The sequence below is a fragment of the Arabidopsis thaliana genome, chromosome 5 (genome assembly GCF_000001735.4).
Source record: "Arabidopsis thaliana chromosome 5, partial sequence".
In the NCBI taxonomy this organism is placed as follows: domain Eukaryota; kingdom Viridiplantae; phylum Streptophyta; class Magnoliopsida; order Brassicales; family Brassicaceae; genus Arabidopsis; species Arabidopsis thaliana.
The window spans coordinates 14,479,576-14,498,568 of record NC_003076.8 but is presented as its reverse complement, the minus strand read 5'-3'; the positions used below and the strand labels follow the sequence as shown (position 1 = coordinate 14,498,568).

Below are 18,993 nucleotides of genomic sequence, written 5' to 3'. Positions count from 1 at the left end.
AAATAGTATAGGGATTTTTGGCCAAAAAGTCTACCAAAAATGTATATATAGATGTATATATAGATTGATTGGTTTCACAATAATTTGTAGTTAGATAGTTTGAAACTAGAGATGTCAATCGGGCCTCTTATCCGCGGGCCTGGCCCGTTTTGGGATGTTGCGGGGCGGGTTCGGGCCCATGTAAGGAAGCCCAAAAAAATGTGGGCCTCGCGGTCTTAGCCTGTTTGGATCGCGGAGGAAATAAGGCTGACCCATTAAAGAACATAACATAGAAAGTATAAGCCCATGTTAGGCTTATACTTTCTATGTTATACTTGGCTAACATAGAAGGCTGACCCATGTTAGGCTTATACTTGTTTCATTGATGTTTATATTCTTGGATTTACTTAGATTCTTTGTTTCTTCTAAAATCATATATGTGCAGTTACGTTGGGGATAGTTCAAGGAGTCATGCTCCTTAACAAACCATTTTTTAAAAGACCATAATCAAACTTTTACTAATCAAATTTTTAGATAGTTCTAAAAAGTGTTAGCAAAACTCTTCTTATTAGTGATTTGTTTTTGAATTGCAGTAAGAGGGAAAGATGGGTTGATACAAATTGGATTTCAAAAAAAAGTTCAAATGCAGCCGAGCGATTCGAGGAGAAGACCATCAAAGGGTCATCACTCATCCTCCGGGCTCACCAAGGCTATGACCCACTTGTTAGTCATTGTTTACCATGTACAGCGTTATGCATAATATATTGGGTTTGATTGGTAACACCTTTTACCAAACCGGCTTAATTTTAACCTATATTGTATTGATCCAAGCAATCTTTCTTGTCAATTTTTTCCTTTGGTTTTGTAACGATTCAGACAATGTAAAACTCTTTTCCGATCATCCACTTTGTGGACTATTTGATATTAATATTTTATCTAAGCAAAAGAAAGAACAAAAAAGATTTTGCGTTAGATTAATCATTTACTTACATGCCCTCTTGATGTGATGCAAGTTTTGAAAATAACATATTTCTCTTTGGAAAAGCTAAAGACGTACCATGAAACGTGCTGTGTCATATATTTAGAATAGAAATGGCTCCTATTTATTTATTGTAATTGTGATAATTAAAAGAGCCTTCTCGTCACAATTCCAGAGTCTAATCTATTACGACAAAGGAACATGTGCCTCCATCATAATTGATATCAACAAATGCACTCCCCCGAAACGATTAGATGTGGCATGTATAGCTAATTGCATTTAATTTATTTGTGGATAAAGCAGATACTTGAAACGAAAACATGATCTTCTAATACTCCTTTAGTTTCTCAGCTAACTAGCAAATGCCAAAGGAAGCTTCCAAGATGCCCTTTTACTGTATCAAGAAATGATAGAAGGATCAAGTGTCGTTTGCTCAATTGGTAAAGAACCTAGAGATTAAAGATCGTCGATTCGGGTGCGCTGGAATGAAACTAATATTACATGTTGTGGTTTTGCGCCTGGGAAATTATGGGTTTCGGTTCAGAACCTCCTGATATTCAAAAAAGAAAAAAGAAAAAGAAAAGAAATGGTGGAAAGGCCAAACACATGACGCAAAGTATTTTTGTTCGTCATCCATCGGGAATATATATGTTGAGTTACCTGAGAACAATGGTAAACATACAAATTAATAATAGAAGATGAGCAAAAGGAAACAGTTTATTGTACTGCCATAGAAGAGCTCTATCTATAACTTAAATAACTCACAAAGATGCACAAAACTCATGATGCTTTTCTGCTGAGACGTTATGGTGTTGCAGCATCACTTGTGCATCTTTCTTGATTTGTACTAAACTTGGAACATAAGAGCACACATGTGGGGAAAAATATATATATGAACTTGGCACTCCAAGATCCACTTCTTTGAAGTATTCATCCTTTCCAATGATGTAAGCTAGGTTTCGTTTGAAATGCCCTCCTTTAATAGGAACCACAACGACATTTTTCTCCTCAACAATGAAGAAACTCCCAAAGCTACGATTAAACTGAAAACCAGTGAGTGGACTCATATTCACTTCTAAGAACACCTTGCTGCTCCATGAGACCGCATTAGGCTCAATCTTAGTCGTTATCCATACCTCTAGGATCAACGTTTTTGAGTCCTGAAATAACACCGCAAGCTGCTCTTCTCTAACACTAGCGAGAGTCACAGTATCAACACAACGAGAGTGAAACGGCAGATGAAGACGCGGTCCAAATCTCTCTGTTGTAAAATCAAAACAAATCAAGAAATCAGGGAGATCTATTCTTGGTCCGTGTATATACATCTCTCGAGCAAACCAGTAAGTATTTCCCTTGAGAGACACAACAAGTTGAGAAAACGGTAATTTCCAGTCACAAGTGAAATATAAAACCTTCCATGAATCAGAGTTAAAATTGTAGATTTCAAACCAAGAATTTTGGAGGAAGGATTTATCATGAAACACCAAGATTTTGTAGTTACGAAGTGGGCTGTTCTTCATCTTCTCGTGTCCAAGAGCGTAATTGTCGGTTATATGGTAATCTCTTCTGGTTTTGATACACCTTGTTTGCCCACAATAAGGATTACAAACCACAAGCCTGATCCCAATAGTGATGCATAACAATAAACCGTCGCAGTGAAAGACTTTACATATATCATCGACTCGAACTCGATCATCATTTAGCCTAATGAGTTTAGCTTTTTGCATGATAGATGATTTAACATTGTTATCATCTTTATGAATTCCATGGAGATTGACCCTCATTAAATAAACCTCCAAATCCATAGTCATGACCACCAGAAACTCCTTTTCCTTTGTTGCCATTGTTTTACCATAGAGCTTCTTCGTGAAGCTCTGACCGTAGGTTAAAGAGTTCCAATTTTTACAAGTGGATCTCACTGCTGCTATAGACTTTACCGGAACCCTAGAGAGTACCTCCTCCAACAAATCTCTTGGAAGATTGGACATCGCCATGCTTGTGGTTGTCGTTTCGCCAAGTTAGGTCATGTAAATTCCTTTTTCTCTTATTTCTTCTTCTTGTTACCTATACCAGCAATTGAAGATATATAATTAGAAATCCATTGGGCCTATGGAGGCCTTCAAATGTAGGAAAACATAAACCAGCGTCACAATGACGATTGGTACAAATTATTAAGAATTTTATTATCTAAGGGAAATAAATTGTAATTTAGAGATACGGTATACCAACCAAGCTAGATGTGTAGTTAAGAAGTTTATGTTCTTCTGAAAATCCAATCTCGTTCTACATCAGGGAAAAGTCCAACTTGACATCGGTTAGTGTATAAATCATAGAATAAAACATCATCACCACTTTTTATGCCGCAGCCGATCTAGTATATGGTTTGGTTAGGGTTTGGGTCAATCTATGTTCGGTTCAGTTTGGTTTGATTTGGGTCAATCTATGTTCGGTTCAGTTTGGTTTGATTTGACTTTAGTTTGGTTTGGTTTTAGTTTAGTTTTAGAAGACTAATCAATGTAATGAAACAGAATTATTTTGTTCATTATCGTTTGAACTTTAAATTTGATATAAGTTAGCTTAAGCAAAAAGTTTAATAATTCAAATAAACCATGAAAAAAAAGTGCAAATAATTACATATTTAATAATATACAATATTATTAATTAAATAAATATATTGGGTTGTCAAACCTAACCAAACCGAACCATTTGGGTTGAGAAGAGACATAACCGAATGGTTAAAGTCTAAGCTTGGGTTTGGTTTGGTTAAAATGCCACTCCTAGAATTTCAGCACAGAAACAAAAAAAAAGTTGAACTCCTACCAAACTGTGATTTTGACGAATTTTCAACAAAAGTTTCCTGTCATAATATATATATATATATATATATATATATATATATATATATATATATATATATATTTTTATAAATAAAATATCCTCTTCTCTTCTCTCGCAACTCCAAATTTTACTATGTTTCTCTAGCGATTGTTCTCGTTCAAACACTTAACACGTTTAGCTTTTAAACTTTTTCATTTTAAATGTTTATAATGGTTTGGTTAGATTTACGATTGTAATGGTCCTCACATCCTATTTTCTGCATAATACAGCCACAGGATGACATCAGTCTGTTTTACATGGCAAGAAATAAGACAAATAACATTGCCATCTTGAATTAGTAAGTGGATAAAATAACACGTTGAAGATACATTTTGTTTGTCGTCTTTCTCCTACTCGTTAATAAAAGGTTGATGATACTCTTACTTATCATTGTTACAATCTTACGAAGATCCATATTCTATATGCAAGGTTTTTCGTTAACTCAAAATTTTATTTCACAAATTGATTGCAAACGTGCAAAATATGTTTTACAAATAAATGTCAAAACCTTACTTAAAATAAAATTTTGTGGATTGGCAAGCAATTTTAAGTATACTTGGCTTTAAAATAGAATATACTAAATGCAGTTTTCAAAAAAATTGTTAGGCGCTAAACACTTAACCTGTTTAATTGTTGTACAGTCCGTTCAATCTAACCCTAAACCCATTTTGGTAAAATCCAAGTGACGAGAGAAATGGATCTAACCTTCTTTTATTTAACTTTTGGCTCGGCAATTACAAGAGAAAGGAAATTAAATAGATAATGGACGAACTGATTCGAATTCTTAAGTCTCCTTTTCTGATGTGTAAGAATGGGGTTCTTCAAGGGGAGACTCCTCCATTCATATGTGAGGATCTTTGGTTTGTCGATCAATTATCTTCAATTTTCTAGGATTGGAGACCAAGCATCGCGGGCTTTCTAGTAGAACAATCTCGGTTTACGGTGGACCGATCCAACAGCACCAGAGACTGCATGCACACAAGTCAAAACTCATACCTTCTACTCTTCCTAGATGCTTTTGATGCCAATACATAAACTCTTTCTTAATGATAATTCAGATACATATAAGGGAACTAAAGTTGTTTATTAATCAATTCTATATTTATTTTGTAGAGCATACGATATATGTAGGGTTGCCTGAATTTTCAACCCTCTACTAGTTGGAATCTCAACTTTCCATCCTAAACTTTTAGTCACTTGAAAAACCACCATAAAAAACTTTAATCTCGATAAAACTACACGTACTTTCGGATTTGTTGTTAAAACTACGCCTCCAATTGAACCGACCAGTTAACCAATAATTATACACCCGGTTTGAATTACCCAAAATTTAACCGAACCTATTCGATTTTGACTCTATTTTAACCCAATTTTGACCCAGAAAATATATTCTCTAGAAGAAGAATACTATTTATTTAATTTTGATAAAAATACTAAATTAATTAATTTTACCAAAATTCTTTTATAATAAAAATATATACCGCAAAATAATATAACAAAATAGACAACAAATTCTTTTTATAAATACAATGGTGTTATTTATATAAATGTATTTGGTATATACTCTAAATTTAATAATTCAAAGGTTATTTTCTTTTTTAAAACACATAATCACACATATATATATATATATAACTCATCTTGAATATATAAAAAGAAAACAGAATCTATAAAGAAAAATTGATTTATAAATACCATAATATATACTTTGATTGTGGTGTTTACAGATATATTTATATAAAAATAAATTTGGCATATTTTTTGAATTTCATTATATATATAAAGTTCTAAGGTCATATATTATGATTGCAAGAAAAATGAATATTTTGTTTTAAAAAAAGACATAGCTTTAAGTTTATAAAAAATAGAAATGATTGGCAAAAGGAAAATGTATATGTTTGTATATTATCAAAATTTTATAACAAAATGTAGGCTCAAAATATAATTTGGGGTTTATTTTGTCATATTAAGTTTTGTTAAAATTAAGTTATAATTTAATATTTTTAATTGTTTATCACAAATAAAAATTAATAAAAATACTTTTACTTCTTAAGAAGACAATTTATTTACATTTTTTTGGTCAAAATTGCTAAAATAGAATCAAAATCGGATTAATTTTGGTTAAATTCTGGGTAAGTCAAACCGGATGAAAAATTATCGGTTAACTGGTCGGTTCAATTGGAGGCGTAGTTTTAAGAACAAATCCGAAAGTATGTGTAGTTTTATCGAAATTAAAGTTTTTTATGATGGTTTTTTAAGTGGCTAAAAGACTCTGGTGAAAAGTTGAGATTCCAACTAGTATAAGGCTGAAAATTCAGCCTACCCTATATGTACTGCTAGTAAATTTTGTAGTGTAGAAAGAGAAATTCATTTCAAATGGAAAATGATGATTTGAGAAAGGTAAATTGCTTAAAAAAAAAAATAAAAAAACTATGTAATGATTTTAGTTTTCGATTAAAAATTGCATGGGAAAATCACATTGATAGTTAACTAATTTGTTGATGGATAATCTAATGATGGAAGAGTTCATGCGCGTATTTCGTCGAAAAAGAAACGTTGGTGGAGCTTTATCTTCTCAAATCAATTATATAAAATCAAAATTTATTTGTTCTTGCCCTATTAGTTCTCTATTTCATAATTTCTTTATAAAAAAAAGCCGTTTTCATTTCCGTTTCCATGTAATTAGCTAGTTTTCCGTTTTCATCGAGGACGGAGAAGATAATCAGGCTAATCGACAAAAACATAAAGAATCGATTAAGCACGCTAAGGGTGAGAGGTGAAGAGAAGTACCCAAGAGGAATCCAAGTGTGGTTTGCTTCAAGGCAAGATCAAAATCAAGGATAGATAGGATACACATTTGATATATTTTTTAAAAAAAATATTTGCATTTATATGTATAAACAGTTTATTTTTCTTTGAATATAATTTAACATTAAATTCAAAAAAAATTAGCTAGTTTTCTTTCTCTCTTTGTTTATGATTATGAATTTTCTTAGTAGAGATTAATGCCGAAAAAGTGAAGAAGAAACAAAAAAATCTTTTATACAATAAGGATGTATAGGCCTCGGCTTGAACTAAGGTTGGTTAAGGCCCAAGAAAATGAATTAGTTTTATGAATATCGGTTGATTTTAAAGAGTACAGATAAAACCAGAACAAACCTAACCGCCTCTTTAATTGAGAAACAATAAAAGAAAGCTTAAACCCTTAAATTCATCTGCCGCATTCTCAAATTCCTCCCAAGCTCATACTAGCTCAAGCTTAAGAACCAAACTTATTTTCGTAAGCTTTTACTTTTGTTGTTTCACTTTCAAGGCTTATGTTGATTCTCAGACAAGTAACTAGATTGATAAACCCTAATTGCTATCTTTGCACGTAGAAACTTTAATTGTAAGCTTTTGGAATCAAAATTTCTTGTTTAGGAAACGCGTAACTTTGCACACTCTCTTAATCATGGCGACTTCAGCTAATCCCCCGGTCGTAAAGTCGCTCAGCATATCCCAGGGGCGTAAGAGATTTGTGGTACGTTATGTGGGTTATTGTTATTCATGTTAATACTTGGTCTTATATGTTAGCACATGTTTTTCTTTTCCCTTGTAAAACTTTCTCTACAACTTTATTCTTGATACTTTTCTATTAGCTTTCATAGTGTACACTGATTTACTCCATTAGTAAGCTCAATAATCTGTTTTCGTTGTGCTCTCTAATATGATGCAGTTCAAGAAATTCTCTCAAAGAATCATTGACATTAAAGTGTTTAGGATCTTGGATAAGGTGAAGGCTGAGCCCCCTTCAGAGGGATCCTCATTGCGTCGTAGAATGGGAGAGGATGTTTGATTTTGTTACCTTGGACCTCTTCTAAATTAAGTTTCAATTAAAAACAATTTTTATTTTATTTTATAATAAAAGCAATTTGGTCTCGGACTATTATTGTATCCTGAGTTTAATCAATGATAGTCTTTAACTAGTAAGGCGTACTTAGTTTTTAGGATTCTTTATCTTCATAGACTTGACCAGCACGTAAATATTATTCTCTCAATGGTTGCTCAAGTAGCCTTTCAAATTAGCCATTCCAGTAACTCAAGTAGAGTTTTTGTAGTAGAATTTAGGTGAATAGTGTTGTATTTAAGAAAATAACATATGATTATGTATTTGTATTAGAAACCGTAACGATATTACTTTAAAATATTTTTCAAAGTTTGTTGTTGCCAACATTTGGATTTTTGGACCAAAACAATATTAGTTCTTTCTAGTCTTTAGAGAGATGATTAGATCAAATATTTGGATAAAATTGATTTTTGGACTCTTGAAACAATGATCGAGTGGTGCTTGGTATACATTGCACTTAACAAAGACCTTAATATTGAAATGCATCAGAAAGATAGGTACATAAAATTGTTATATATGTATATTAAGGGTTGGAACTAAAAAAATAATAATTTAGTACGGTCAAAATTGTTTTTGGAAAAAAAATATAAGTAAAAAAATTAAATTAATATTTTTAAAATAAGTATTGAATATCTTTGGTATACTCTTTATAGAGTAGTTTGTTATACAAAACTATGACCTCTAGGAACTAGGATGACAATGACATCTGTAGTTAGTCAGAATCTCTAATTTTGTTATTTAACACTTATCTTATGATCTTGGACTGAGAAGAAATGGGCTTATATTATTAGATGTCGTTAAAATGTTGGGCTTAAGTCGACAAAAAAATATATTGGGCTTATTATTTTCCTCGACAAAAAAATGTTTGGCTTTGGTCAACAAAAAAACAAAAATGTTGTGAATTTAAAAACTGATTTATTCATTTTTGCAGGAACGATAGTTGGTTTTGTTATTTGAGAACGTAGAACAATTGTAGAGCGGCCTGTAATTGATTTTTTTTTGTTTGTGTTGAGATTATTTATTTTGAGATATAAAAAGGACATGAAATACATCAATAAAAAATTGGTCTTATAGTTCCGGTTATTTATTCTATCCAAACGTAGATTATGTTGGCTTAAGAAGGCATTTAGACTTAGAGTTATTTCCTCTGCTAAAATATATGTCCTTCGTCCTTCTAAACAATTATGTGATTTTGAGTTTTGTTCTTGAAATGATTAAATGATTCTGAGCTTTGTTCTTCCAAATTAAATCAAGAACATTCACAACATAATCCATTCTTAAGAAACTCATTAGCGAATCTAAAAAAATATATAATTTTAAACAACAAGAATTTGGAACGAGATTAATATATTTCTATGTTTCTTGACAACAAGAATTTGGAATGATAGATTGTTTGGACAGTCAACAACATAAACAAAAAAACTAACTTATGAAAAAAATAAAAATCAAACGGATATACTTCCAAAATAAATAATTTTAAGTAGTCAAAACTAGTTTTGCTATATAAAGTAAAAACTATAGAAACAACTCAACAATAATCCACTTGTTACATTTTTTTTTTGCTATATAACCTAAGCAAAATTTTAATAACTTTGAACACTCATAAATTTATCTCTTCAAATAATGGCAACTCAAACAATAAAAAAGATATACAGTGTTTTGATGATTGTAGTTTTATTAACGATGATTGTTTCAACATACGCGAGTACGGTGGAAGTATGTGTTAAGCATTGTGTCCCGAATCAATGCATGAAAGTTTCTCAAAAGGCAACTCTTCCATTATGTGAGACTGCTTGCACAAAACTCTGCAATGAAAACAAACATGAGGAATATGTCGTGCCTCGAAGTTACTGCAATGGATTATTCTGGTTTCTATGTGATACCTGAAACTTAATAAATATGCAAAATAATATATATGTGTTTCTTATATGTGAAAAAATAATATATAATGTAAGTATGTATCTTTAATCAATATACTAATTTCCTGAAATTATTTTATTTATACTAATCAAATTGACATGGAAAAATGGTGAGAAGTATAATCACCTAATTAAAAAAAAAATCATAAAATCGAATATTGTTCTCATCATCTCTCTACATCAATGTTTAGATCATTTTTTTAATCTCTTGCTAAAACTAGTCCAATTTGTTCACTACCGAATCATTAATTTATAGGTTTGCTCTTTACAATTCCGTATAAATGATTAGAAATGATTGTGAAAGAGTAGAGCAATATCGAGTTATCTAAAAATGTTTTTGTCACTTGCTCATAACAATAACATTTTTGTGCTACGAATGTCAAAATTTCAGGATTTGTTAGTTAGAGTATTAGAGAGGATGAATTGTTTTTAAAAAAAATTGTTTTTCTTGTTTTTGTTTTTTGTTTTTTGTTTTTGTTTTCTTTTGTTTTTTAATAGAATTTAATAGTTGATGTATTGCCCAGTGAGCCAAAAATTATGTATATATTTAAGAAAGATATTATTTAGTTAGTTTATGAATATATTTGTAAACTTAGGTCAATGATGCAAAAAATGAAACTTGATTTGTAAGTATGGTCATTGATGTAAATTTATGTGGATCACACGCTTTTTTACATACAAAGTGTTTTCCACTGAATTCATTCTTAAAACTTCATCATATACTAGATGATTTTGAGGAAAGATTTGAGGGAAAAATTAGCAAATGGGTTGTGATGATTATAACCGAAAAGCAAAAGATGGTTTATTGTGTATACATACAACTGTTTGACCCAACGAAAGAAACAAGCTCATATGCACCATTGGCTTTTTTAGTTGCTGCTAATCTTGCTTTATTAATGAAATGAGCGTTTAATATGAAGAAAACATCGGACTTTTTTCCATGAAATAAAAGACTTAGAAACTACCATTTTAAAGGATAACAAAGACATTTACATTTAACTGCATTTATGTATTTAATATTAAAGAAAATATGCTACTCAAAATGGCGTCAGTTAAGCATTACAGTAAAGCCACTAATTCTCGTTTATTGTTTTGAACTCCTGATTTATGCAAGGCACAATTTGTTTTTGACGTTTGAGACTGTTACTCTTTTTTCTTTTTTTTTTTTTGATATGAGACTTACAACTGCAATTTGACTTAACTTGGATTTATATTCATTTTGATGACTGTAAATTTTGGGAAACAAATACATGTAATATTTAACCACAAAAAATCTGAGTCTTTAACAAAATAGTGAGCGCGCTTTTTTCTATTATATAAATTTTGAGTTATGATAACAAAACATAATAAAATAGATAGTTTATCTTCTTAGGAATTAAGTAATCAAGGATCGTTGTTTCATATATTCTTGTAAAAATAATATGATTATTAGGTATTTAATATTTATATAATAAGATAATATTTCTAGTTTAAAATTAAATATTAGTCTTTAACAAAACGATGTGCACATTTTTTCTTTTAAAATTGTTATCATAAATTTTAAGTTATACTTTTAATTTCAATTTGCATAGTTGATGCTTAAGAAAATTTCCAATTGATCTATTTGTTTAGAAATTTTAAGAAAATATCATTATTGTGGTGTGTGATGGATCATGGTAGTGTTTGATGAATATTTTTGTTTAGTTATTGTAAGGAAATATGTGATTGTGTGAATGATTTATTATTCACTATGAATTTGATAACAGAAAAGTGTGGGTACGATATATCGGATATATATCTTATATCTATTATATATTGAAGAGAAATATAAGTGTCAGTCAAATTAAATTTATTAAAATCTGAGTTTTTTTCTATTAATTTAATTTTTAATATTTTTCAATCCCTAAATGGGCTTCGAATCCTCTAAAAAAATAGATGTTTGAATCCTCATAACAAAATCTGAATTGGAATCCTCATAACAAAATAAATGTTTTCCCAAACTATATATAAAGCTTATTGATGTGAAGGGACTTCCACTACGCTTTCTAGTCAGTTTGAAGATCTCTCTTTCCCTTATTGCTCTTGTTTCTAGCCATGTTTAGTTTAGGGGAGTCTTCTATATCAAGTTAATTTCATAACATTGCCTAAAGTTTCACCGCTTAAGGATTTAGTGATGATTTGATCCTCAAATGTGTATGCTTCCATATTTTTTAGCCTTTTTAGGATTTACTTTGTAATCTCTGAATCATTCATTTCTTGAAATGATATTTACATTCTTATCAAAACAAATCTACATATAAAGCTTACATACCTTTATCTTCTTTGTAGCCTTGTAGGTAATGGCGACTTAATACGTTCACTTTGTAGCTAGCTATGGTTTTTTATATGTTTGCTTGTAACTTAATCCCTTCTGGGGATATGGATATATATAGTGTCCAACCACGAATTTTAATGTGTTAAAAAGAGTTTTAATTTATACTAAATAATTTTAAAACATCTCAAAATTGATTTAAATTAATATTTGGTAGTTAGTTCGTGTATTACATTTGTATATTTATTAAAATAATGAAATAAGTATGACTAGTATATATTTTTATAATAATATTAAGGATTTATTGGTAGTTTATCTTGAAAAATTAAATTTTGTGAATTTAGTCAAAATTCATGCATCAAATGGTTTTATTTGACTAACATGTTTTTAATTACTTTATCACTACAAGATATACCATTTTTTAAAAGTCATAGCATAGTTTTTTTTTTTTTAATTTATATACAAATTACTGTTATTAAAAACTGTTTGTTACGTTTGATTGTATATTAGATCTTTAATTATAAGACATAAAGATATTTTTAAAAAATCATTAGGAGGATGTTACAAAATATTCAATTTATATCCATAATCATTTACATTTTTAAAGATGTCCCCGTTACCAAATGCGATGTGTGTCCGTTCCCATATGAAACAAGACATTTTTGTCGAAATTTGTATTGGCAATAATATCTCACATTTGTAAAACTTTGTATTGTTGAATTTCAATTTCAAATGGCGTTTTCTACAACTCTTTTAGAATATTAACCCGCTATTCTTAACATTTAAACTAATGTGACCATTCTAAAATTGATATTCCCTTTACGTGTTGGACTTTATTAATAAACTGATTAACAAATAAAGTGTATTATTTATCATCATAATATATTTAGCAAACTCAATTTCTTATCAATTGTGTCTACCCAATAAACTAATTTTTATAAATCTCATTTTATGAAACAAATTAGTGTCTTCAGTGGGACATCCGACATTCACATAGTTGACCTTAAAACTTACAAAACCATACTATTAAAAACCAATTAAAAAACAAGATTAAAAAGTTATCGAGCCGTTACACCTTAATTGAATTATTCTGTCTTCGTCCTTAAGTCATAACGGTCATATTTTCAAAAACAAAAACGACCGTTAATCCCAACAAAATCTCTACTTTCTCTTACCTCAACTTTGTTTCTTATGTATGCATATAAACCCCAAATCAAAGTGAACTTATCAAGAAACACAAAAACAAACATCAAAACCCCAAAAAAAAACCAAAGTTCTCTTCTTGAATTCGAGAAAATGGGAATGTCGAAATCGAAAGGCAACACACACAACATCTTCCTTCTCTGCAACTACATCCTCTTAGGCTCAGCCTCAAGTTGCATCTTCCTCACAATCTCCCTCCGTCTCTTCCCATCTCTCTCCGGTCTCTCCCTTATCTTCCTCTACACTCTCACAATCGCAACCGCGGTATCCGGCTGCTCGATCTTCGCCTCCTCCACATCCGCCACCGCGAGCGATAGATTATACGGTTCACACATGGTAGCCACAGTCCTCACGGCCATTTTCCAAGGCGCTGTCTCTGTTCTGATATTCACGAGAACAGGGGATTTCCTTAGGTTCTTGAAATCTTATGTTCGGGAAGAAGACGGTGAAGTGATACTTAAACTCTCTGGTGGTTTGTGTGTATTGATGTTTTGCTTAGAGTGGATTGTTCTTGTGTTAGCGTTTTTGTTGAAGTATAGTGATTATTTGGATGAGAGTGTTGTAGATGATGATGATTTTAAGGTGAGGAGGCAAGAAGAAGATCTCAAGGATTGGCCTTCTTACCCATTTCAACTCAAGATTTAATTTCCAATTTCGTCATTTTATTCTATTCATTTACACGTGTGTGTGTTGGTTCTTGCTTGTAATGTGATTAATGTCACACTTTAAATGGTGTACAAATAATTCGTCTTAGTGTGTATTTTCTTATATGAATTTTTGTTTAGACACATAAAAAGGTCAACATCGTTTTTAGGCACTTTAATGTATATTGTTGAATTTTGACCAAAATATATGCAATAATGTTAATGAATCTACAGCTAAGAGGTAACAAAGTTTCTCTCTACCCCATCTAGTAGTAAGAAATTGTGTGACTTAAATTTAATTACATCAAAGGTAAAACAATGAACCTAAAATCATTCCATGGATACAATCCCAGTAATTTAGTACAGTTTTTTCCTAAACCCTACTCCAATGGAAGTTCTCAAAACACCTGACCTTTGAGCTTATCTCTTCTTCTATGTGTTTGATTTAGTGGGCAAAATAATCGAACCAAAAGTACCAAACTGGAACCAAAAAGTAAATTATAAACTTCATAACCGAAAGAACCCACTAGAACCAATCCTAACTATTTTGGATACTCAAAAATACCCGAAATACAATTATATATACCGGAAATACCTGAAAAATATCCAAATGGATCATAAACTCGTGAGCCGAAGCACCGGACCCAAACCTGAACCAAACCAAGTTTTTTTGTGTACCTTACATAGATCATAAATTCTAAAAAAATGAAAGAACCAAAACGAAATATAACCGATTTCGTAACCAAGTAAACGTCCAGACCTAATTTGGTTGGTGCTTGTAAAGTGCAAGTCATGTCACATTTCAATGTTTTTTTTCCTGATAAAGTGTCACATTTCAATGTTTGTACAATAATTTTTTGTTTTCCACAATGTGTGTCCAACAATTCTTCATCCAATTTGTTGGCTAAGAAATATTAGGATGATATCTTTACCACATCCACCCAATTCACCACGTCAGCACCATCCATATTCACGTTAAAGAAACAGAATCAAATTTTTTTATTTTTTCTTTAAAAAAAAAAAATACCAAAAGAAGCGGAAACAGAGAAAAAGAGAGAAAAATGCTGAGTAGATCAGTTGCTTCTGCTGTTACACCGGTCTCATCTTCTTCTCTCTTACCAAACTCAAAGCCTATCTTCTGTCTGAAAACCCTCTCCGGTTATCGTTCTTCTTCTTTCTGTGGCGGCTGTATTCGTAAAATCAACCATAAGCCTCTTCGAATGACGAGTTCCAATATTACACCAAGAGCTATGGCCACACAACAGCTTGAGAACGCTGATCAGCTCATTGATTCTGTCGAAACTTTTATCTTCGATTGTGATGGTCAGTATCAACAAAACCACAAAATGAAATCTGATAATCACTTAGTTTAGATTATGTGTAGATAGTGGGAGTTGATATAATGATGGAGTTTCTTGATTAGATCTTTGGTTTTTTTCTTCACTATTATGCGTTGTGGTGTTGATTTGCATTGACTACAAATGAGAGGTTACAACAGTATATGTTACAAGTTTTGGAATAAGAAGATTGCTGTGGTCTCTTTTTGGCCATTGTAGACGCCTTAAATAGCAAAAATACTCTGTTTTCTATAGGTCTCATGGATTAGTTTAGGTTGTCAAAATAGCCAAAATGTGCTGAATTTTCTCTTTGCTTTCTTCTTTATTCTTGTGTGTTTGAAGGTGTGATTTGGAAGGGAGATAAATTGATAGAGGGAGTTCCTGAAACTCTTGATATGCTTCGTGCCAAGGTTGGTAAGCGAATCTCTTGTTCAATTTATTTTAAAGTGTGAAATGGTTATGCGTCAAATTCTTTTTGAATGTTTCTTCCATTACATCAATTGTTGTTCTTGGTATTACTGATTTTTTTTCAGGGAAAGAGATTGGTTTTTGTGACAAACAACTCAACAAAATCTAGGAAACAGTATGGAAAAAAGTTCGAGACTCTTGGCCTGAATGTTAACGAGGTTTAGTGACTTAATTCACAATCTAGCTACTCTAGGTGCTACTAAGCCTGTTTTTGATTATAGTTATCATTTTTTTTCACAGGAGGAGATATTTGCTTCATCTTTTGCTGCTGCTGCATACTTGCAGTCTATTAATTTCCCAAAAGATAAGAAGGTAAACTTCATTCAAAATGCTCAAGATTCAGTTTTTGGTGGTACAATGTCATATCAAGAGTATCTCTTTATGTCTTTGCAAGTTCTGATGCATATTTGTTTAGGTCTATGTGATTGGTGAGGAAGGTATCTTGAAAGAGCTAGAGCTTGCTGGTTTTCAATACCTTGGAGGTCCGGTATGTATTGTGACCTTTCTTAGTAGCATCCCGGATTTGTGTTTGGGCTGATACTTAACTTCCCGGTCTTGGTTATGTTCTCTGTGATCTTTCTTCAAATACAGGATGATGGTAAAAGACAGATTGAATTGAAGCCAGGTTTTCTAATGGAGCATGATCATGATGTATGACATCCTTCTTATACCTTCTATAGAAAACATGAAATTGTTGTTCTTGAGACTGAAACTGAGCATAGTTATACTGAAAATGCTTTGCAGGTTGGAGCTGTTGTGGTTGGATTTGATCGCTATTTCAACTACTACAAAATTCAGTAGGTCTCTCCAATTATTTGTTTCCTTCCACACTTCAGGAATGATATTCTTGATAGTTTATGGTTGAGCTATACGTTATAGATGTTTTTGTTCTGCGTTTGGTGATCTAACAGCTTCTTTTTAATGGAAGGTATGGAACACTCTGTATCCGTGAAAACCCGGGGTGTCTTTTCATCGCTACAAACCGAGATGCTGTCACTCACCTTACTGATGCTCAAGAATGGGCAGGTTGGCTTCTTATGTGCATTTTTAAAACTGTTTTCATTTAGCTTTAGTTTGAGCATTTGGATTTTATTCCTCTCCTATAAGAGAAAAGGCTAGGATAAAAAAAAAAAAAAGTAGTGCCTAAGTAAGTTTGGTCATGGACCGTTATTTTGTTGTCTATGTTCACCATATTTTTCATCCTTGACCAATTAAGATGTGATTACGCGGTCTCAGGTGGTGGCTCTATGGTTGGTGCTCTTGTTGGATCCACTCAACGTGAGCCTCTTGTTGTTGGAAAACCCTCAACTTTTATGATGGACTATTTAGCAGACAAGTAAGACTTGCAGATTCTCATATTCCTTCTTTCTACTCCTTTTTTTGTCATTCTGTTTAATGAGGTGTTGACCACTGATCATGGTACTTGGCTGCTAAAAAAATGTGCAGATTTGGAATCCAAAAGTCACAGATATGCATGGTTGGTGATAGATTGGACACTGACATTTTATTCGGGCAGAATGGCGGTTGTAAGACTCTACTCGTCCTCTCGGGTATAACTAATCTGTAAACGGTTCCTCTATCGACACTAACTCGGTTTATAACCATCTATGTCAGTCAACATTTTATTCATTTTGTTTTTGTGGACTTGAAGGTGTTACTTCAATCTCTATGTTGGAAAGCCCTGAGAACAAGATACAACCAGATTTCTACACCAGCAAGATCTCCGATTTTCTGTCTCCGAAAGCCGCAACTGTATAATCTAGTAAGCCCCGCGTCAATCACTCTGTAGAACTCAGGGTACTGAATCTATTTATGGGTATACAACTACAGTCTATTCATTTTTCTTTGTGACTATGTGTATAATAATAAGAACTTTCTTGCTTGTTTTTGGCAAGCTTATTTTATTTGCAGTGCCTTTGTGTGCATAGCAAATTAGGGAGCCAATGTGTTTTTTTTTAGGAAGAGTTTACAGAATTGAACCAAGCTCTAATCTGTAAGGGTTTCTCTCTTCATTGCCTTTAAATTATTTGTTTGTGGTCATGTATACATAAAAAGACCTTGCATAACACATTAAATAACGGTAACATAATTTATAAACATTCTTTCGCAATCGAATAAACCTTGCAACCAACCAAAAGATCCACCAGTTCATGCAATATCGAAAACACCGTTGTTATTAACCTGAGATTCAGAAACAACATCCCAGCTATTTAAAAGTTATAATAACAAAGTGTCAGTCATGTAAGACCGGCCAGTCATTTGGCTTAAGAAGAACCTTCACAATATCGTAGGAGACATCCCCAAAGAGCACGTTTTCTTTGCATCCAGAAGAGAGAACCTGAAAATAGGCTCGGCGACTATACAAATAGGACCACACCAGCAGCATTCCTCAAGACCCAAGAAGCACCAGAACTGTGCTGTTTTGACCAAGCATATCCAGTACTTTAGAAAATGATACAAAGGAGGAGACCAAAATTTATCTAACCTCGGTGCAAGACCCGCATGCGGCATGTCATGTGTGTTCCTGAGTAAACAAACTACAACCGTACATCCTCAAAAGCTTAAGCAATAATCGTGTTTGCCTGAAAAAGAAACCTTTCAAAGAAAAGTTATTCATATTCATTTTTCTTCAACTCGTCTACTCTCCTCCGGAAATCCGGCTAACTTCGACATACTAAGGAGGTAATGGATATTAGAGAACATGGACTTAGAAAAACCACCTATAGGAGAGGAGATGGGATATTTAATAGTGCCCACAACTGATGCAACAAGGAACAAGTAAAGAGTACATGATTCACAGTTTTTTCTACATCATGGATATGACAAATCTGTTATAACAACGGTTTTTTTGATGGATAAAATTTAAACATTCATTACATAAAAATAAAAATAAAAAATAAGATACAAAATTTAGTGAATGAAGATAGATGATGTCAAGCACAAAAAAAATTAAGAACTTAACTCATAATGATGATAAATTTTATTTATATTTACAATTTCAAGAAAATTCTAATATTTATGAGAGGAAAAAAATACAGACATGCAGGTGACATCATTATAGGTATACGTAAACGGAGGCTTTGAATGTTAGATTGGTCCTTAACAAAAAGTACTGTATGTTCTATATTCAAAAGATAGATGTGTCATTTTTATAAAAAAGTGTTTATTTTATAATTTTTACAGTGAAAAATCGACTTTGTCCGACTCTCATAAATTAGACCGATTCAGATAATAGATGTTTTCCATTTAATCGTACATGTCGTGATGTCGGCGAACTACACACCATCTATCTGATAAGATATGAAGCTACGGTTTTGTCTTTTTCGAAATATACTTTCGATATAACTCATGACATGTAAATTTATTTTAAACAAGATATTTTATTTTCAGCATTGAAAACATTCTAATATA

The 18,993-nt window shown here is 31.9% G+C and overlaps 5 protein-coding genes across 8 annotated transcripts; 4 read left to right on the top strand and 1 right to left on the bottom strand.

The window, feature by feature from the left end:
• Window positions 1-1,719: 1,719 nt before the first annotated feature.
• On the bottom strand, window positions 1,720-2,952 carry AT5G36820 (F-box and associated interaction domains-containing protein; the record flags this gene model as incomplete). Its single annotated transcript, NM_123040.1, has 1 exon — window positions 1,720-2,952. The coding sequence occupies one exon, from the start codon at window positions 2,950-2,952 to the stop codon at window positions 1,720-1,722; it is 1,233 nt and encodes a 410-aa protein (NP_568542.1).
• Window positions 2,953-7,052: 4,100 nt separating this feature from the next.
• AT5G36810 (U3 small nucleolar RNA-associated protein) lies at window positions 7,053-7,799 on the top strand. The gene is made up of 3 exons (NM_123039.2): window positions 7,053-7,115; window positions 7,256-7,355; window positions 7,551-7,799. Exons 2-3 carry the CDS (start codon window positions 7,287-7,289, stop codon window positions 7,668-7,670), a joined length of 189 nt encoding a protein of 62 aa, NP_198497.1. The 5' UTR covers window positions 7,053-7,115; window positions 7,256-7,286; the 3' UTR covers window positions 7,671-7,799.
• Window positions 7,800-9,344: 1,545 nt separating this feature from the next.
• On the top strand, window positions 9,345-9,608 carry AT5G36805 (Plant thionin family protein; the record flags this gene model as incomplete). Its single annotated transcript, NM_001085202.1, has 1 exon — window positions 9,345-9,608. One exon carries the CDS (start codon window positions 9,345-9,347, stop codon window positions 9,606-9,608), a length of 264 nt encoding a protein of 87 aa, NP_001078671.1.
• A 3,416-nt stretch (window positions 9,609-13,024) lies between these two features.
• AT5G36800 (uncharacterized protein) lies at window positions 13,025-14,035 on the top strand. 2 transcript variants are annotated; one of them, NM_001344149.1, is made up of 1 exon: window positions 13,025-14,035. In NM_001344149.1, exon 1 carries the CDS (start codon window positions 13,122-13,124, stop codon window positions 13,776-13,778), a length of 657 nt encoding a protein of 218 aa, NP_001331454.1. In that variant the 5' UTR covers window positions 13,025-13,121; the 3' UTR covers window positions 13,779-14,035. The 2 variants fall into 2 exon arrangements, with proteins under 2 accessions (NP_001331454.1, NP_198496.1); NM_123038.3 differs by having other exon boundaries at window positions 13,160-14,004.
• A 606-nt stretch (window positions 14,036-14,641) lies between these two features.
• AT5G36790 (Haloacid dehalogenase-like hydrolase (HAD) superfamily protein) lies at window positions 14,642-18,087 on the top strand. Of its 3 annotated transcripts, none has more exons than NM_001203499.1 (12): window positions 14,755-15,100; window positions 15,457-15,524; window positions 15,648-15,740; window positions 15,823-15,894; window positions 15,998-16,069; window positions 16,174-16,233; window positions 16,327-16,379; window positions 16,511-16,608; window positions 16,819-16,918; window positions 17,029-17,132; window positions 17,234-17,379; window positions 17,494-17,693. In NM_001203499.1, exons 1-11 carry the CDS (start codon window positions 14,839-14,841, stop codon window positions 17,338-17,340), a joined length of 1,089 nt encoding a protein of 362 aa, NP_001190428.1. In that variant the 5' UTR covers window positions 14,755-14,838; the 3' UTR covers window positions 17,341-17,379; window positions 17,494-17,693. The 3 variants fall into 3 exon arrangements, with proteins under 3 accessions (NP_198495.1, NP_001190428.1, NP_001119318.1); NM_001125846.2 differs by having other exon boundaries at window positions 14,779-15,100; window positions 17,234-17,344; window positions 17,478-18,087; NM_123037.5 differs by having other exon boundaries at window positions 14,642-15,100; window positions 17,234-17,708.
• Window positions 18,088-18,993: the final 906 nt, after the last annotated feature.